Raw genomic sequence first — 21,062 nt, forward strand, 5'->3', positions numbered from 1 at the left:
TATAAAGTGTGGGACTGGGACTGGAAGACTCAGGTTTCCAGCTGACTGCTGTGGATGCTGTATCAGTCTTTAATATCTCCTCTTGGGCTCCCTCTCTGACCACAGCAGCACGGGGCCTGTGATCAACCATACCATGGACACCTGAGTGCATGAGACTGGTGACATATGATGCAGCTCACCTGGCGATGGGCAATGTCATGGGCTTGGGCTAGTGTGTGGGGGTGCTGTTCTAAATGTTTTTGCACAATTACTGCATCCCCCACAGCAGTAGTGAAAACTTCAACTCACTTTGTATCTTGTTTAGCAACAGTCCTGTCACTGTAAGCTACTGACACTCTTTCATAAATGTCATGCCTCAAAACATGGAGAGCCTCCCCGGTTTACGGACAGTCTCGGTTCAAAGGCCAGCGCAGCTGCATGCTCTGAAGAAGGGCTCTAAGCTAGGGTGACCATACGTCCCCAGTTTCCGGGGACAGTCCCCGGTTTCGGTGACCTGTCCCCAGCTGGAGCTGTCCCCGGAATTGTCCCCGGTTTTCACTGTGACTGACAGACCCGAAATTGGAATGAAAGAAAGAAAACATTGACCAAACGTATAGTCGTGCACCCTACACACGCAGGCTCAAGACAGCCAGAGCAAGCGCTGCTCAGAGCTCAGAGATCTTCTAGAATGCCCATATTTTACGATGCTAAAATTACTGTTTATTTATATGGAGTCTGGTGGGTTTAGCGAACGCAATTTTGCTGACTTTTTATGTTTTAAAAAAGGATCTTACTCTTTAACAGAAAGGTCGACCTACTTAGAAATCCTTTCCATAATGTTGCCAGACACTTAGAATATTAATCTGAGCCTGTCAGTGGCAAAACGAGCACTTTTATGAACGTTAATACAAGCTGGACAATTGTCCTATTAACCTACATTGTAGCTTGTTTCGCCGCTGCAGACTGCAGTGATCTCGTTTAATACTGGACCAATGTCAAAGGAAAATATTTACTCAATAATTTTAATTGTATCCGATACTCAATGAGCTGTTGCAGAAACAGCTGTTGCAGAAACAACCATTATGGTGTATCCCACCATAATATATTATATTGCCCGATCCCAGATAATAGCACTTAGTTATATATATCCCACTTACAAATATGAATATATATTTCTACTGGTATGCTTCCTAGTGACATTAATGCATAAATATGAAGAAAAAACTATTCCGCATGGTTAAAATTCTGAAGTGCAAAATAGTTCAGGCTACAGCACAAATATTTCCATCCATAGCTAAGAATAATCAAGTCTAACCTCTGAATTTCTTTTCAAAGTGCACCAGATTGATGCATTTAAACGTTAAAATAAACAACATTTTCTTACAGGGGAGCATGCCCATGGACCCCCCTGGGGAGCTTGTGCCCCAGTGCAGCTCTAGGTCTAGTGACGCCCCTGGGGCAGTGTCCCTGTTTTAAGTTTTACAAAGATAAAAACATTACCTGTTTTGGAGGTATTTACGCTTCTGAGCTGAAAATGTCCCCGGATTTTGTCTCAGAAATCTGGTCACCTTACTGTAGGCAGTTTCCATCTCCTCCACCAGGCGGGCGTAGTCCCACTTGGAGGACCATGGATTTCTGTTGATGATGGCTCCGGCTGCACCCACCAGGCATAACTTTAACTGGACAGCCATTGTCTTTGTGGACCAGTAGTTCGCTTTAGCACAGCTCTCAAACCTGTACAGGAACTCTTTCCAGGGAGTGGGGCCATCATACTGACCAGGTCTCAAGGTAGGGACTGTCTCTCGATTATCATAGTCATCCTCATTCTTAGACGAAGGATGGTACTGTGCAGAGCGACGCTAGGCTGCATGTGATGTAGGCTGCTCACCTTTGCGTGAAGAGCCCTTTTACTTGTACACTCTGTTCATGGCCAAGCTCTAGTAAATGACCATAGTTAGTATCTTTGGTGGAAGAACAGAAGGACATGAGCATGAAGGGTCAACATGACATGGTAGTGCTGTGGCTGTAACTCTCCTGGTGGGCCGAGGAAAACAGGTTTGCATGGGGCGTTGCCACAGCAGCAGGCATAATGTTGTTTAATAGTTGTGCATGAGGTTGGTGATTATGCATGGGGAAACATTGTCTGTCAGCCACAATGTGCTGAAAGCAATTACTGTCCTCAGAGTTAGTAAAGGGTTTTGTTCTTGAAAGTTCGGTAACGGGACCATATGGCGCTTCATGCCTTGTTTTACTCATCCTGACAGGCTCATTTTCATATAGAAACAGGTTATAATGTACATAATTTGTATTTCTTTCACTCATACTGTCCGTTTTCACTTCCACATGACCATTGTTTATTGTCACAAACGGGTTGTGCGTGGAGTAGCCGACATTGTCTGTGCTACGGTTAGCAGCCGCCATCTTAGCTTAGCCTAGCAACGCAGGTAAACAATTAGCTCCTTCTGACTAACTCTCCGGTTTATTTCACCGTTCTTTTCTCACCACTGCTGTTTCGTTTGCGTGAGAGGGTCCCTTTGTGGTCGCCAGTGTTACGCCTTTCCTGTTTCGGGCTTCCAGACCGTGGTTGGGAAGCACAGGGGAGAAGTTCCCTCTAGGGCCGATGCTTTTGGGGGTAACACTTCACAGCTCTCGTTGCACCATGTGACACATAATGATTATCAAGAGCATGGATTATTTCTCCCTACTCTAGACACTGAAGTCATTAAGGATGCAGTTTGTCTAGCAAACAAATCTATTACACATCCACAGTGGTTTAGCATACAGTCTCACCGTTGCACAAGTCTCACCACATCTAAGCCCTTACTTAATGTTTGTAAAGCAGCTAAGACACAAATCTGAGCCCATTGGGATATAAAATAAACTAGAACTGCAAGCAGTTATGACGGGGTCCAAGACTCCCCGGCGCGAGTCAGCGATAGCGGAACCCAAACTGTGACGACAGCAAGGTAAACGTCAGGGAATACATGTGAGCTGCAAGGTCTGTAGTAAATTGCATATTTCCCATTTACATGCATTGAGTTATAGGTCAAAATGCATCTATCTTCATTATGGCACCCCCTAATGGCCGACATGCTAAAGTTGGTACAGTGGAGTGGCATGCCACACAGCCAGTGTTGGGAAGGATACTTTCAAAACGTATTCCGTTACAGAATACAGAATACATGCCCAAAAATGTAATTTGTAATGTATTCCGTTACGTTACTCAATCTGAGTAACGTATTCTGAATACTTGGATTACTTCCACATTGAATTGCATTTTGTATTTTCAAGTGTAGGAATGCGGCCATCACATACAGCTTGCTAAACAGGCCTATTCTGGTGTGTTCTTCTGTTCCAACTGGCTGAATGTGTACCTAAACAAGCAGATAGATTGTTGTATTTGTAGTCCCGAACTGCATACTACAAAAATCTAACCGCAGTCTAAGCTACCACGAGCTAATTTTAGCTAACGTTAGCTAACATGTCAAACGGGGCTAGTCTTTCAACGGCTCTGGGTCTAGTAAATCAGCACGTAGGAGAATGTAAAGTTGCACGTCAACTAGCAAGGTGACCAGTAAAACTACAGCAGACGCCTACCCTTAGCTAAAAATAACTTACTTTAAGATGCTTCTTCAGGTTGGAGGTGGAGGAATTTGGACGCTGAAATGAAGTTGGTTGCTGGCAAGCAGAGGTTGCACTGCACAGTTATATTTCGTTCTCTCTTCTCTTTCTTTAATGTGAAATGCTGTTTGAATTTCCAAGATAGAAACGCATTTCTGCCCTGGCTCTGTTGTGCCGGTTCCGGCTCCATCTCTACCTCTATCAGTGATCACGCAAATAGCTCACTTTTTCGTTTTCATATTGGGGCTTCTGAGAAATGCATGGAGTTGCGAGAGTGAATAAACTCGTGAAACAGAGAAGTATCGTCATGTAATCCATTCATTTCAACAATGTAACTGTATTCTAAATACCAACTATTTAAATTGTAACTGTAACGGAATACAGTTACTCATAATTTGTATTCTGAATATGTAACACCGGTACATGTATTCTGTTACACCCCAACACTGCACACAACAATCTCAAGTTTATGAGATATGCTAAAGTTCTTAAGTTCTTGCTAAAGTGTTTGGTATCTAACGCTAAAATTTTGTTTGTTCGTAATTTGCGCATCTTTTAATGTAAAAACATTCTTTTGATAACCTTTGGTCAGCTCGCTCCTGAGATGCTATGTGCCACGTTTCGTACAGATTGGACCCAGGGCCTAGGAGGAGTTTGAAAAAGTAGGTTTGCGATAAATTGCGATTTTACTGTGATAAAAGTCTAGGTGGAAATGGGCGTGACCTAGAGAGAGATTCAACTGAATTCATTCAGGGAATGCGTGGATATAAGATTTTTACGCACATTTAAAAACCTTATATCCACGCATTCCCTGAATGAATGAGTTTATAGGGCAAAACACGTTTTTTTTTTTTTCGTTTTTTGTGTGTCAATTTTTGTGTCCGAGTTCCCAGCAGGGCATCGCCCCACCATGCACAGTTTAGGCTGTAGTGACACTTTTAGTGGCGGAAGAATAAAAATATGGAAGAAGAATAATCTTTACGATGACAATAGGGTTTCCAGCACCGGTACTGGGATCAAATTATCTAAACACTTTTTTTTATCTATAAGCAATTGTGTATAGTAATATTCACAGCTTAATTAAATTGAGAGTAACATCATGACTCAATTATATCAAAAGACATACGTACGTTAAGGTTCCATAATACTGGACTTTCGGTGGCACGAGCACCTGTGATGGATGGCTAAATGAGGAGGTTTAAGTTCTGATTGAGTCTTATCTTCTCTTAAAGTACTACATCTGAACTGACCAGCATTAGATCTATTCTGGAGAATCTTGCTAAAGATCTGACAGGGTGAGAATCGGCATAGATGTGTTAAATGAGACGATTAATAATAAGGGCTCCAGAATAACCAAGGTCCAGACCAGGATTTCACTGTCGGAAGATGCAGAGGCAGAAAGAGGCCCAGCGGTGGAGGAACGGTCTCATACGTGACCGGGTGACTCCACGATAAGGATTTTGTAATTGTCAAAATGTCTGCATGTTGGGGATCAAAGAAGACACAGAAGGGCAAGTCTAGATGACGTTCTTAATACATTTCTCAGTGGAGCTTTGGCTATAACTATGGCTATATAACTATGACTATATAAAGATGGTGGCGTGGCTATACACAGCCGCCCAGCACTTTTCATGTTTCAGCGGTGTAATTGTTTGGTGTGCAATTGTGTTTTCTTACTGAGATTGAGTTTACACAACATCCATACAGTAGATTGGAACTGCTCAGGATTGCAGACAATTTATATATACTATAAGGACTACATTCCTCCAGAGATCCAACGCTTTCCCGAGCCCCGAGGAATAGCCATCCTCCCACCACTACTACCATGCAGGCGACGGAGGTACGGATAACAGAACAGGGCCTATGAGCTAAGCTACGGAATAACACCTTTAAACCTGCCATGCCAAGTTTATTACTCGCCAACTCCCAATTCTTGAACTGCTGTGCAATGATAATCTCAAAGACCTGGCTTGACGCCACTACAGCCGACACTGCTATGGCACTAGCAGGCCACTCTGTTTAGAGCGGATTGGACGATTGAGAGAAAATTGCCAACCGGTGGAGATGTTGAAAGGCATATGAACTCTGGCAGAGTTGCGGCTGTGACGGGCCAAGATAGCGCCCCTGCGGCACCTGGTGCAGATGTGCAACAGGCTGTGACGCAGGCAGACATTGGTAAAATATTTGCAGCAATAGAGAAGCTTTTGCCGGTCTGGAGAGTCTGAAGGAAATTACCGCTCTTTTGTTTCGATGGCGTCAAAGCTCTCCACTGTAATCACCAGAATGGATGCAGTTGAGAGTCGCATGGAAAGTCTTGAGACAGCTGAGAAGGAAAGATGTGATCATCTAACAGCAAGCAAGATAGAGGTGGAAATGCTATGGGGGAAAAAAATGAAGATTTTGAAAATCAATCCCGACGCAATAATGTTCATTTTGTGGGCCTTCCCGAGGACAAAGGACGAAGAGATGCCATAAAGTTTTTAGGGGAGCTGTGATATCCAACATGCACATAGAACTGCCGGCCGGCAGCCCCAGGCAGGGGGCAGACCCAGGACCATTCTGTCGAGGTTTCTGAGATCTTCGGATAGAGACCTCATATTGCGTGAAGCGAGAAATGAGGGCCAGAGCTATGCAGATGAAGCGTGACAACTTCAAGGAGTGTAAGAAAAAGCTTCATGAGCGAGAGGTGAGATTCAAAATCCTTTATCCTGCCAAGCTCCAAATAGACACCAAGAATGGAGTTAAGACATTTAAATCCGCCCTAAAGGCGATGACTATCATAGAAAATTGTCGACAAGGTAGTTATAATGATGTGCAGCCTCAGACTCAATGTGGGATTTGCTATTATGTACTGCTGGTTGCCTTTTTTATTATATAATATTATTATATGTACAGTGGGAAGAACAAGTATTTGAGACACTGCCGATTTTGCAGGTTTTCCCACTTACAAAGCATTTAGAAGTCTGTAATGTTTATCATAGGTACTCTTCAACTGTGAGAGACGGAATCTAAAACAAAAATCCAGAAAATCACATTGTATGATTTTTAAGTAATTAATTTGCATTTAATTGCATGACATAAGTATTTGATACATCAGAAAAGCAGAACTTAATATTTGGTACAGAAACCTTCATCATACGTTTCCTGTAGTTCTTGACCAGGTTTGAATTTGATTTTGGCCCACTCCTCCATACAGACCTTCTCCAGATCCTTCAGGTTTCGGGGCTGTCGCTGGGTAATATGAACTTTCAGCTCCCTCCAAGGATTTTCTATTGGGTTCAGGTCTGGAGACTGGCTAGGTCACTCCAGGACCTTGAGATGCTTCTTACGGAGCCACTCCTTAGTTGCCCTGGCTGTGTGTTTCGGGTTGTTGTCATGCTGGAAGACCCAGCCACGACCCATCTTCAATGCTCTTACTGAGGGAAGGAGGTTGTTGGCCAAGATCTCGCGATACATGGCCCCATCCATCCTCCCCTCAATACGGTGCAGTCGTGGTGTTCTTGGGGTTGTACTCATCCTTCTTCTTCCTCCAAACACAGCGAGTGGAGTTTAGACCAAAAAGCTCTATTTTTGTCTCATCAGACCACATGACCTTCTCCCATTCCTCCTCTGGATCATCCAGATGGTCATTGGTAAACTTCAGACAGGCCTGGACATGCGCTGGCTTGAGCAGGGGGACGTTGCGTGCGCTGCAGGATTTTAATCCATGACGGCGTAGTGTGTTACTAATGGTTTTCTTTGAGACTGTGGTCCCAGCTCTCTTCAGGTCATTGACCAGGTCCTGCCGTGTACTTCTGAGCTGATCCCTCACCTCCCTCATGATCATTGATGCCACACGAGGTGAGATCTTGCATGGAGCCCCAGACCGAGGGAGATTGACTGTCATCTTGAACTTCTTCCATTTTCTAATAATTGCGCCAACAGTTGTTGCCTTCTCACCAAGCTGCTTGCCTATTGTCCTGTAGCCCATCCCAGCCTTGTGCAGGTCTAAAATTGTATCCCTGATGTCCTTACATAGCTCTCTGGTCTTGGCCATTGTGGAGAGGTTGGAGTCTGTTTGATTGAGTGTGTGGACAGGTCTTTTATACAGGTAACAAGTTCAAACAGGTGCAGTTAATACAGGTAATGAGTGAAGAACAGGAGAGCTTCTTAAAGAAAAACTAACTGGTCTGTGAGAGCCGGAATTCTTACTGCTTATTAGGTGATCAAATACATATGGCATGCAATAAAATGCAAATTAATTATTTAAAAATCATACAATGGGATTTTCTGGATTTTTGTTTTAGATTCCGTCTCTCACAGTTGAAGTGTACCTATGATAAAAATTACAGACCTCTACATGCTTTGTAAGTGGGAAAACCTGCAAAATCGGCAGTGTATCAAATACTTGTTCTCCCCACTGTATATATATTTTTTTTCTCTTTTGGTTTTGTCCTGGAGCTGACTGGCGCTGATATTGAGAATGAGGGAATGTTTTCACGACACAGGGCCCCCTGAGCTCACAGCATCCTCCCCCTTCCGCCATTTTGGGAGGATACCCATATTTTAGAATGCCTGGAAAACACTGCTGTGTAAAAAACTGCTCCAGTGTCTCACACGATTGTCGTGGAAACTGTAGGACTGTGCTACGTTTTTTTCGTTTTCCTACATGGAAAAAGCATAAAGGAGCGCATGTCTCCGATATGATTTCTTGGGTGGCTGCAATTAGAAGAGAGGACCTTTCTCTGGTCCAGCACAGAGACACCACACTGACTGGAAAGGATCCCTACAGAGATAGAGCTTTTAGTTAAAGAGTAAGATCCTTTTTGTTTAACATGAAACATGAAACAGCCCCGACTTCACCATCACCAAACCAACCAAACTCTTTTAGCATGTGTGATATTTCCACATGTAAATGGGTGAATTAAGGGTTTATTTCAACCAAACCAGAGTGGTGATTGTTGGAACAGTGGAAAGATGAACCACGACGGCTTTTGATAGTTTTATTTAGTTTCTGTCCACTTTGAATGAAGTGTGTTTTCCATGATAAAAGTACTGATTATGGATACATGGAGTCTGGTGGGTTTGGTGATGGCGATTTCGGGGGTTTCATGTTAAATTAAAAGGATCTTATTCTTAAACTAAAAGGTCTATCTCTGTAGGGATCCTTTCCATAATGTTGTCAGACACTTAGAATAATAATCTGAGTCTGTCACAGCAACAACAGAACTTTTAGTCGATGCTAACTGATTGATACTGGACCAGTTTCAGAGATTGTTGTTCCTATCAGTTTCTCCCTGTAAGGGCCCTTTTCTTTTGCAGCCTTCTTCTCATTTCTTCTTAATTTTCTTGTAATTTCTCCGTTTAAATGCCGTGATGATAATTCCTCGAGCCGTCTTGTCTTTCCTGCTCCGTCTCTGTGTCGCTCTGACACAGTTGCCCCCGGCAACTGATAGTGTAGGATCCCAAAATGATGGACGGGCTCAGACACCTCCCAAATTGTCACGTGACAGCAAGCTACCATGACGTATATCCTTATTCTCAATAGGACATTGGCTTGGACTCTGGTTGGACACAGAGTGTGTGGAGCGACTACGGATCACGGACCGTCGTGTTTTTGCAAGATTGACTTTTAAGGGAGTTGAACTGTGCATTGTTCAGGTTGAGGTGAACATGGATTGTTCTGTGAGTATTTGGGAGTTAGTTGTCACTGCTATGTATTTGGTATGTGCTTAGAAGATGGCTTTGATATTTTAATATATAGTTATGTCGTACTAACTTAAGCTCTGTACGTTTCTCCACCTGGAATGTTAATGGAATGGGAAATCCCATCAGGAAGGTTATGTCTAGTCTTTACAAAAAAAAAACATAATGTGGTATTTTTGCAAGAAACGCATATGTCGATTGTGGATTCTGAAAGTTGTGTGGAGGATGGGTTGGATATGTGTTTCATAGTGTGGGGTCTAGCATGAGTAGGGGGGGCTTTACTCTGCAGCAAGCATCTGCACTTTAAATGAATTAAACTAATTAAGGATAATTCTGGAAGAGTTATAGTTCTGGCCTAATGTAGATGATCACACATTTTTTTTATAGATTTGGAAAATAAATTACAAGCTGTAGGGAACCTCAATGTTATTCGAGGGGGCGATTTTAATTTGATAATGGATCCAGTTCTGGACTACAGTGGGGTTGCAGCACACAGTGCCCCCAGAGCCTCTCTCACATTACTGAGGATTTGTAAGATTCTAGGCTTGGTTCATATTTGGAGAATTTTGAACCCAGCTGGGAGAGACTAGACAAAAAATGTTTTCGACAATGGACAAGACTAGATAGACTTTTTTTTTATGTCCAAATCACTGGCTCCCTTTGCTATAGGATGTGTGATAAGAAATACCATAATCTCTGACCATGCATGGGTGTGCCTAGACCTGCTGCTTGTGAGAGAAGATGCTCTTATAGATAAACAGATAGATACTTTATTGATCCCCAAGGGGAAATTCAAAAAAGGGGAAATTCAAGGTGACTATAGGTGACGCCTTAATAAAAGATAAGAAATATATACAAATAAAGATAAAAAAAGATATGTACAAATAAGATAAAGTCAAACAGTACAGAAAACTAAAGATGAAGATACTGAAATGTGCAATATAAAGGAAGAGTTCCTGAGTGTCTGAGCAGGATCTTATGGAGGCAGTGCAACTCCCGTACCACACAGTGATGCAGCTGGACAGGATGCTCTCAATGGTGCCCCTGTAGAAGGAACACATGATGGGTGGGGAGGGCTCTCGCTCTCTTCAGTTTGCGGGGGAAGTAGAGGCGCTGCTGGGACTTCTTGGCCAGTGATGCAGTGTTTATTGTCCAGGAGAGGTCCTCACTGATGTGCACCCTAAGGAGTTTGGTGCTGCTCACTCTCTCCACAGCAGCAGCGTTATCTTCTATGTTTTAATATCTTCTTATCTCGTGTCATGTATGACCCTATTTTTTAAGTACATTGAGCCTGTTATGAAATGTTCTATATAAATAAACTTGATTTGACTAATGTTATCCTCTCTTTGTCTTCTCCCTCTATAATATAATTTTAACTTCACTCCTAAATAACTATATGAGATTGTGTTTCAATGTATTTATATGTGATTTTGTTACAGCTTGATTTTACTTTTGAAATGCTTCAAGGAGGTCAATTAACTATCACGCTTACCACAAATCTCTGGTATGACGTCATGTGACCGGAATACAGGACCTATGTATAATATAGCTCTTTTGGAAGACACTCCCCTGACTAGCTTTTCATATATTTAGTAGCAATGTTAGCGTAAGTAAAATGTGTTTTTCAAAAATGTGGGACTTTCAGCAACATTGTTTTTTTGCTTGTTAATGGGAATGAGTATTTGTCAGCACAAACACCTTTTTGTTAAGCTAAAGACATGTGACACTCTTGTTTATACACCCACACTGTAGTGTATAATATACAGTACAATAAGAAGGATATTAAGGCTCAGAATGTGTTTTGTACATTCATTTTACTGAAGTGGTAACAGCAAGACTAATTCTAATCACTTTCTTTATCTTTTCTCTGTTCATCAGGAGAGGTCTTTGTCGCCAGGAAAAATGGATCTCCTGAATCAAATGACCACCTTTTGGTCCCTTGTTCCCTCTCAGCACCTGAAGAGACAGGGGAGACAGAGACAGGAGATACATGGCTATCAGACCCAACAAGATGGGCTACGGTTACTGATGGTGAGATCAGGGATGTTGACCCCAGTCAGGAAGAAGATCAACAAGCCCAAAAGATTGAAACTTATATATTTGGATTGATCCAACGTCGAGCTCTACCCACACGCTCCTCAAAGCCCCGCACCAGCCTGGCACATGATGCCCGAGCTGTCAATGTGGTGAGGCAGAGTAGTTTATGCCGCAAGGAGGAGCAACGTTCTCCTAAGCAGGTGTCTGTTCAAGAGATCTCTACTCCATCCCAGTGTTCAGAGGGAACTGCTCCACAGGCTTGCCATAACCTCGATCAGGAGCCTTACCTGGGGTCAGGTTTTACTGAAGATGTCCCACGCCAGTACCACCACAATCTCCAGCAAGGTATCCAGCATCAACCAGGGCTTTATTGCAGGCCCAGGCAGGCTCCCATGATTAACACCTCCTGCTCAACATTGCTGGACTATCCATCTTGCAGAGTGCTGCAAGCCCAACCAGACTCTAGCAATAGTGAGTCTGATTCACCCCAACATTTCCACAACTACCCTTCACCTCCAGCTATGTCAAAACCTCATCAACCACTTACAATTGATGAGCAGCTGGTCAACGCAGAGTATATTCCAGCCCAGCCTTGCCGAGCCTCCACCAGAGCTTATGCTCATCACCAATCCAACCCCCACAAGGGGTCTGGGGTACCCAAACCCAACCGAAGCACCTATTCTCCGGAAAGAAGCCATCATCAAGAGCAGCAGCCCACAGCATCTCAGATCCAACCCTCCAGATCCCGGGGGGGCCCAAAGAAGTGTCGCTCAAATGAAGACAAAAATGCTTCCGGCAGGAAGCCAGGGAAGAAGGCATGTAGGTCTCAGTCAGAGAACAGCTTGCAAAGGGTTCCAGAACGCAAGTACAATACAGTAGAGAGGGATGGTGGAGGAAGTGGAAGCGGTGGAAGGGGAAGCCGCAGTAGTCAGTCCAGGAGCAAGAAACAACAGCAAGGTGGTAGCTGTCGCCGCTGGCAGTCCACCCTGGAGCTCAGTCAAGATGAGGCTGACCAGCCACCTATGCAGATACCCGTGCAAGGCTCTTCAGCTTCAAATCAAAGGGACAATTGTGCAAGGCGCACACGCAAATCTCGCCCTACACATGCATCATATCCCTATCAACACCAGTCCCACCATCATCAGCACATGGAGTACCAGTTAGAGAGGGACCAAGTACCACTGCGTCAGCCTAATGAGGACTACCCTCACCCACGTCTGGGTGAGTCTGAGTCCAGCATGAGCGAGGCTGACTCTCCAGATTCCAGCTCTTTGTCCAGTGATTCAGATGAGAGTGGTGGTCTGGTTTGGCCCCAACAACTACCCCCTCAACTTTCCCTTCCATCACCTTCTGCCCCACCTGGGGCACCTCTGCAGCCCAAGGCTTTCATCAAGATTAAGGCCTCACATGCCCTTAAGAAGAAGATCCTACGCTTTCGCACTGGTTCACTGAAAGTAATGACCACTGTATAAAGTGGAACACTGGCCAAACTGAAAGAACATGAACTGCAGAGCTTTGGTATATGATGGACCACGGAATATAGAGAATATAAAAATCACTGTGTACATTTAAGTTCTATGATCTTGGTTGTCTGAATGGATTGGATGGTTTTAGAATAGCCTTAACAAGCAATGAAGGGCCCTGTTTGGTAGTATCTCCAGATATAAAGTAAATGATTCAAAATCATCACTAATGCTGCCTAACGGAAATGAAAGACAATATAAAAAACAATACTTATTTAGTTTCAAGCTCTCATCTAATTTTACATAGCTGGGCATCAAAATAACACCTCATTTAGAATACTATACTATATGAAAACTATAGCACCAACAAACTATAAAGTAATAATAAACTCAGTACATAAATCTATAGAAAGGTGTATTACCTTACCTATATCCATGATAGGGAGAATAAATATATAAAAAAATAACATATTCAAAATATCCCTCTCGCGGCACCTGCAGGAAATTTTTATTAAAAAAGAAATGTCCTTGAATCTGCTTATCTCCGCTGTATCTTCCATTTGATACTGAGGGGCTGAAATGTCCAAATCTTTATTGGTACTATTTAGCAACACAATTGAGAACTATAATCTATTTTTCTTCTGGAGATGCTCTGTCATGGATGTACAGAGTACATAGAGTCATGCTCCTTTAAGGTACCATTGCATTTGTACCTGTATTCAGCTAAGCTAAAGTACATAAGAACACATACTGCTCACCCTATAGTTCTTAATATGATTCATGTATGGTATAGTATGAGGCTAAGGTATATATGAACATTTAAAACATTGAAAATTGTAATTGCAATGGAAATTTAATAAAAACATTGTTAAAAAAGCAGGCAATGAAGGAAATGACCATCACCATATTAGCTGTTGTTTCAAAATTGGGATGTAAAATTATTAGGGCTGTCAAAATATTTTTTTTTAACACTGTATTTTTTCTCAGATTAATTAATTGAAATTAATTGTTAAAAAAAATAACGCAGATTGTGCTGCCTAGATCATTAATTGGAACATTTACTAGTAAAAATCTTCTTCCTGAATAGGGTTGGGTACCGAAATCCGGTGCTAATAAGGCACAGGTGCCTTAACGACCGGTAGCTACCAGACTGAATAGCAACGCGGATTTCCACGCCTCATTTCGGTGCCACTGATATGTCTGCGCTTCTCTGGGATGCTCTGAAACAGACGTTTCAGGAAACAGAAACATCGCTGCATGTGATGCTAGTTAACACTATACTCAACAGCAGCTAATGTTAGCCTACCGCTAGCTAGTAGCTGGATTAAACACGGTTACAATGCTGACAGCTAACGCTAAACGGTGTAAAGTGTGACTGTATTTTACTGTAGAGGATTCCACTGGGATGTAACAGTCTGCAGCTGCCGTTGTCAGAAAAACACAGACGGTGCGTTCAATGAAACTAGTAACGTACAGTCTCATGGTGCATTCAAAGTCATTGTTAAATGCCCTTTTCCTATATGGTGGTTGTTGTTCTCATTCAACAGCAATTTACTAGTGAAATAAGTTATTGTTATAGTTATTACATTATTAAATCATTTAATTTGACCATATGGCCTAGCAATAAACAAGCTGTTCTTTAATGTTGCTGTTTGTTGTTTATGCCCTTCTTTTTTTTTTCTCTTTTTTTTTACTTTCTTAAAAAGTATCGGTTAAGGCACCAGGCAAAAATGATGTATGTGATTAATTTAGATTAATTAATCACAGAGTATGTAATTCATAATATTAATTTTTTTTATCGATTGACAGCCCTAAAAATTATATATTTGTGTTACATTTTACTAAAAGCTTTATATGGATGACTCATGTTTTGTCAATGGGCACCATCTTTGGCCACATTGGCCCCTAAATATCCCCACCCATCTACATGCACACACCTACTGATAGAGTATGTCAGAGTCCATACTGGCATTGTCTTTAAGGTCACGGTGAACTGTATTTCATGGTTTTAATTTCCGACCGGGTAACGGATTAATCCCCAATATACATACCATTGTAAGGGACAATGGGCCTCATGCAAGAATATTTTCGTATATTCTTATCCTAAACTCTTCTTACTTTTGTGTGGCTTGTTCATAGGGATTTTCAAAGTCAGATTCACCAAACTGTCTTAACCGCACAAATCCTTTGTTTTAACCTGACAAATGCCACCTGTTCATGAGTAGCGGTGTATTTGTTGGATTTTATCATGAGCATAACCAACACTTTGCTATGTAGAGATATCTGTTCTTTAAAAAGTATGTTTTGGTTGACACGTTGTCAGCCTCCATTTAAAAATGGAGCCTTTGTCTCAATGTTTTCATACCTTTTTTTTATCCTATTTTAAGCAAAGTCTCCAACAAACAGTTACACGTGCAAACTTATGTTGAAAAATATCGTAGCCTACCATGCTAAAGCAGGCCACAGTTTCCTTATATTTGGAATGTGAAATCCTCTTTTGTTGCTGAATTGATGCATACCAGTTATTTTATGATTTTTATGAAAGAGATGTTTTGCTGTTTTAAATCCAGCTCTGTGGCATGGTAGTGTGGGCAGTGTGTGTCGATGAACAGTGTTTGGCTTTCCTCTGTGGTGCCAGTGTTTTAAACACACTGCCCACACAAAGATGACAGAGCTGGTTAAAAATCAACAAAGTATCCCTTTACATCATGCTTTAATTAAACAGTGAGATAACTTAAGGAAAACCATGAAAAGCGAATGTTTTCTACATATTTTCTTCATAAACATACAGCTATCAAATATGTTGTGGGTGGAAGTAAATGTATCTGTTGGACATGGGGAAATGTGACCAACGTATATAAAAGGAGTAGTTGTGAAGTAGTAGATTGTTTTTACAGTACAACATGCTAGCGAGACATTTTGTCTGGAATGTTTGGTTGAGATAGTAAATCTCACTGTAAAAAGAATTGACTTTCAGCTGAAAAGAAGTATGTGAATCTTTGTCAAATTACTTAAGGACCCACAGTAGCAAGATATGAATCGTCTTTAAAATATTTTGGAGAAATCAAATGTCTCACTCCCAGTCAAATATTCTTAAAAGAACTTGTTTAAACTCTTAAGTAGCAAATTACAGTTTCCAGTGTTGTAATGTTAACAGTGGGCTACTGGCAGACTGATATAAATGTGCCTGCCCAAAGAATTCAACAATACAATGTCACTTTAACTATATGACAGTATTATCATTTAAAGTGCACGTGCCAACTATATGCTTTTTTGTATGAAATGTATATGAAAAAATGTATTAATGAAATAAAAGTGTTTGTTTTGAATATACCAAAATATCCCATGTGCTGTTTTTTCTAACTTATCCATCTTCATCTGCTTATCCGGGGTCGGGTCGCGGGGGCAGCAGCTCCAGCACCCCAAACTTCCCTTTCCCGAGCCACATTAACCAGCTCCGACTGGGGGATTCCGAGGTGTTCCCAGGCCAGGGTGGAGATATAATCCATCCACCTAGTCCTGGGACTTCCCCGAGGCCTCCTCCCAGCTGGACGTGCCTGGAGGCATCTTACCAGGGGGCATCCTTACCAGATGCCTGAACCACCTCAACTGGCTTCCTTAGACGCAGAGGAGCAGCGGCTCTACTCCGAGTTCCTCACAGATGACTCCTTCATTTGGGGTAAGTCCATCGGTAGGCCATCCATCTGTTTCCTGCTGAGAACCATGGCCTGAGATTTAGAGATGCTGATCCTCATCCCAGTTGCTTCACACTCGGCTGCGAACCGATCCAGCAGGGACGTGCACAGAAATTTTGGGCGGCAGAGGCTCAAGAGAAAAAAAGGCCTAATAGGTAATAAATAATTATTTATTTGAAATTCAGACAAAACATTGAATATATTAACACAACTCTGACTACCTTATCAATTTATTTTATTATGCAATTGTTTAATAGATTTAATAAATACTCAACAAAATAATCCATTCACGCAGAGACTTTTTAGTATTTACCCGGTTAATCACAACCAGCAAAAGAAACTGTCACAATGTTTTCTATGCTACTAGTTTCAAGTTTATATTTAGAATAAGTGACTGCACCAAGGAGAGGGACATCCTTTTACTAAGAATGGGTTTATTTTGCTAATAGCAATACATCATTTTAATTCTTTTGGTGTTATTGGAATACACACCACTTCAAAATCAAAACGTCTGTGTTTCTTGTTTGTTCTGAAGAAACCAACAAAAATAATTAAATAATAATAAAGTAAGTTATAAAGTCAAATTTGACCCATTTTCAAAAAGTTTCTACATCACAAATTTAGGTTTCTTTCAACCAAATTGTCAAATAAAATAACGTGGATGGTTCCATACAACACTCTTCACAAGTAAGTAAACTCTTCATTGAATTTGGTTGTTTCATTCTATTTCATAGCATTTGAAAAAATAAAAGAATGTCAGAAAAAGCTTCAGAAAAAGTGACAAAAAAATGGACAAAACATCAGGAAAAGTGACAAAAACGTCGGAAAAAGAAATGAAAATAAAGTTTTAATTTAAATGATGGGAAGACAAAACAATGGTTAATTATAAAACTACCAGTGGAGTTCTAGTACCAATGAACTATGTATACATTATCAACCTTTTTCTGTCTGTAAAAGTAATTGAGCTCCTACACTGTGTGTGCGTGTGTGTAAGGGGATTTCAATGGGCTGGGCTGTTTTATGGAATTAGGTTTGAGTTCCAGCTGCCTTAGTTCATTTAGGTTGAAAAGAGAGATCGAGAGAAAGGAGAGAAAAAAAAGATGGAAAAAAGAGGAGGAACGGCTCATATAACCTCTGCTTCAATGGGAAATAACAAAACCTCTCACTTCTGCAACATGTGAAGCTCTTTATAATCTCACTATCTATGTCAGTATTTCCAACATTTTCACTCTCATATCCATTCCTTCCCTCTTCATCCCTCCATCTGTTAGTGGTTAGAAGAAACATGGTCCCTTCAGGGCCAGGAACCTGTAGTATTTCCTGCTTTGCCAGAGAGCAAGGGGGAGAGAGGCAAGGGAGGAGGAGACAAAGGGGAGAACAGAGAGGCACTGAGTCTGAGGAGGAAACCCACACAGAGAAAAAGAAACAGAGAGACGTTGAGAGGGAAAGGGAGGGGAAAAAAGGAGGAGGTTGAATGAAGGCCTCATGCGCATACATCTGGCTTCGATTTGCCAGACAGAGAGGGTGATGGTGAGAGAGAGGAGACAGAGGGGCTTTTATTTTTGGCACTTTGGGGGATACAGAATGATTGACCTATTTTTGTTCTCCATCCTCTTAGATTTTTCCTTCTACACAGTTCATTCACATTTCAAATCTCTGGAAGCAACTTTTTCAGTCTGCTGTCTCCGTGGACAAAGCTGCAGGAAGGCAATCTAGGCGCGGCCCATTTTATTCTCTATCTTTCTTCTCGCTCCACTCACCTCTGTTAGCCTCAAGTGTCAATGACTATCCAGTACCTCCCTGTCACTGTCTTCCTCCTTTGAAAAATACAACTGATAAGTGAGCATGGTGGTGTGTCAGTTACTCCTCCTTTTTCTGGACACACATGTTGGGATGTTGCTTTTAGGTTTCTGTTCGTAATGAACAGAAACCTAAAAGCAGCTGTGTATATTTGAGGCCCAAAGTTTGAAAAAAAAATTGCATTGTATAGACTGCAACAGTTGATGTTTAGTCTAGGATTAATAGAAAAACCGGTCTTGAGGACATCAGAGTAGACAACGTTCGAAAAAAGAGAAAACTGAGTGTTGTTTAATGTTATTGTGGTTTCTCCAAACTCTGGGAAATGTGAAGCAACTAGTGACGGCCAAATGAAGCCTCATGAAGCTTCGTAAACCATTTTCTTTATTTCCTGAGCCCACTTGATGGAGCTCTCTGTTCAACAAAGGGTTGAAAGTTAACTGAATTGCTATTCCCTGAGCCTCTAGCTCACCCAGTAGAGCGTGCGCCCCATGTAGGCTGAGTCCTTTGCAGCGGCCTGGGTTTGAATCATTGACGGCGCCATAACGTGAGGTACAAGGTAATGGAGCCTTTTATACATTGTTGTGTTTCTTTAGAAATAAACAATGGACAAATAGAGTCTTTCAACGCTTCAGATGTAAAGTTATTCTCTGTCAAAGTGGCGCCAAAATGAATGGCAGTCAATGGAATGCTAATGGGGGGTGATGGCTTATTAGCAACAAAATGGCGCCATAGGAGGTTTGGGTTGTGAGGAGATGCTTACCCCCTTGTTTGAATCCGACCTGTGACCCTTTGCTGCATGTCGTCCCCCACGTCTCCCATTTCCTGTATTCAAGCTATCCTGTCAATTAGAGGCCATTAAAAACCCCAAATAAATCATCTTAAAGTGTGACTTCGGGTTTTTTCAACCTGGACCGTATTTTCCCATGCATTGGTGTCTAAGTGACTAATGTGATGACCAGCAGCCGCAAACCGGGCTGCAATTTGCATCCACTAAAAGTTCTGTTGTTGCTGCTGACAGACTCAGATTATTATTCTAAGTGTCTGACAACATTATGGGATGGATCCCTACAGAGATAGACCTTTTAGTTAAAGAGTAAGATCCTTTTAGTTTAACATGAAACACCCAAGAGATCACCATCTCTAAACCCATAAGACTCCATGTAAATAATCACTACTTTTAGCGAGTATAGAGCCAGCATTTTGTAAATGGATTAATTAAGGAAGCTACTGTGAAGTGATTTGCTGAATTAAAAACAACTGGTTCAGGCGGCATATTGGTGAGATCTGTTTTTGACTGACAGAGGATCGTAAGCCTCTGATGGCCATCACTAGTATACATGAAGCACAGGACATCATACTCGTATGTGTGGCTCTGCTTCCCTCTAGAGGCTAGGTGCTGTAATCACATGGTCACTTGGCCCTAATGAACACTGGGGTGAAATGAGTAGCTACAGACCTGTTTGACTTGTTGTCAATCAGTGGAAACATCCAGAGTGAATCATGGTATTAGTGGTGTGCTGCTGCAGTGTATTAAGCTGTTTATATTAGGGCTGTCAAGCGATTAAAAAAATGAATCTAATTAATTACAGGCTTTGTAATTAATCAAAATTAATCACAAATACCCATATTTGCTTTGGGAAGCATTTGAAAAAGTTTGAATGCAAATGGATATTGTTTGATGAGTGAATTAATGAAAAGATAAACATTAACTTGATCAACATCTTTATTTTCCAGACATTCAAATATCTTGGTCACATTATAACATGTATAAGACATATACAGACAGTGCTGTAAGCTGGATGATCAGGCCAACATATTGCTTCGTAAAGTTTAGTATGTGTTTTCCAACTGTAAAATTTAACTTTAGAGCTTTCTGTACTCCGCTGTATACAGCTCATCTCTGGTGGAGCTACAGGAAAAGTAGTCTGCGCAGATTCACTGTGGCATATAATGATGCAATGAGGCTGCTGCTTCGAGTCCCCAGACGGCATAGTGCCAGCCAATTGTTTGTAAATGCTGGTGTTTCTACATGTGAGGCACTACTGAGGCAATTAATGTATGCATTTATGTGTTGTTTGGATGAGTCATAAAATAGCATCATAGAGGCTCTAATAAGCCCAAGGAAGAGCTGCTTTCGATTCTCATTTGAACTCAGAAAACATTAGCATGACAGCTTGCACACAAATTCTTAAAATGATAGATGCATTGTATTTTGTATGTATGTATATTTTTATATAAACTTAGCACAAAAAGTAAGGAAATTTGTGTTTTTTCTCTGTGGTAACTATGCTTTTTGGCAATAAATCTTATACCGTTGGAAAGCCTGTTTAGTTCTCTTTCAAATGGTGCCTCATTTGTAAGGAACATGCATTTGCAGGATGAGCAGCAGCGCTCATCCCACAAATGCATGTAGGTGTATAGACACTTGCCTGTACACATCTTTGCAGAGACTGCACTCTAGTAGTAAACTGCTACAGAACCCATGATTCTGCGGATCAATGTTAACTTTAAGCCCTGTCCCTGTGCAATTTGAACAAATTAAACCACCGATCAGTTCATTCAAATGCGCTACATGAACTATCAGCCACTGCTGTGTGGCGCTCTCATTATCTCCGCTGTCTGAACACACTTTGTTTTCTGAACGACGGTTTACGCGTATGTGAAAGCATTTCATCATCCGCTGTCTTAGTTTGTAATCCCCTGTGTCTTCTTGTTAATGACAACTGTTTTCGTCTTCTCTGAGATGATTTTCGACGCACTTCTTTCGACATTTTTCACTCCC

At 41.5% G+C, this 21,062-nt stretch overlaps 1 protein-coding gene across 1 annotated transcript in view; it reads left to right on the plus strand.

The window, feature by feature from the left end:
• The window catches only part of LOC144528031 (uncharacterized), a 54,764-nt gene extending 41,512 nt beyond the window's left edge, over positions 1-13,252 (plus strand). The window contains exon 3 of the mRNA XM_078266433.1: positions 11,164-13,252. Coding sequence (XP_078122559.1) covers positions 11,164-12,794 — 1,631 coding nt within the window. The 3' untranslated portion in view covers positions 12,795-13,252. The remainder of the gene's footprint in view (positions 1-11,163) is intronic.
• The last annotated feature ends 7,810 nt before the right edge of the window (positions 13,253-21,062 follow it).

Source organism: Sander vitreus, chromosome 13, assembly GCF_031162955.1.
Source record: "Sander vitreus isolate 19-12246 chromosome 13, sanVit1, whole genome shotgun sequence".
NCBI classification, from domain to species: Eukaryota; Metazoa; Chordata; class Actinopteri; order Perciformes; family Percidae; genus Sander; species Sander vitreus.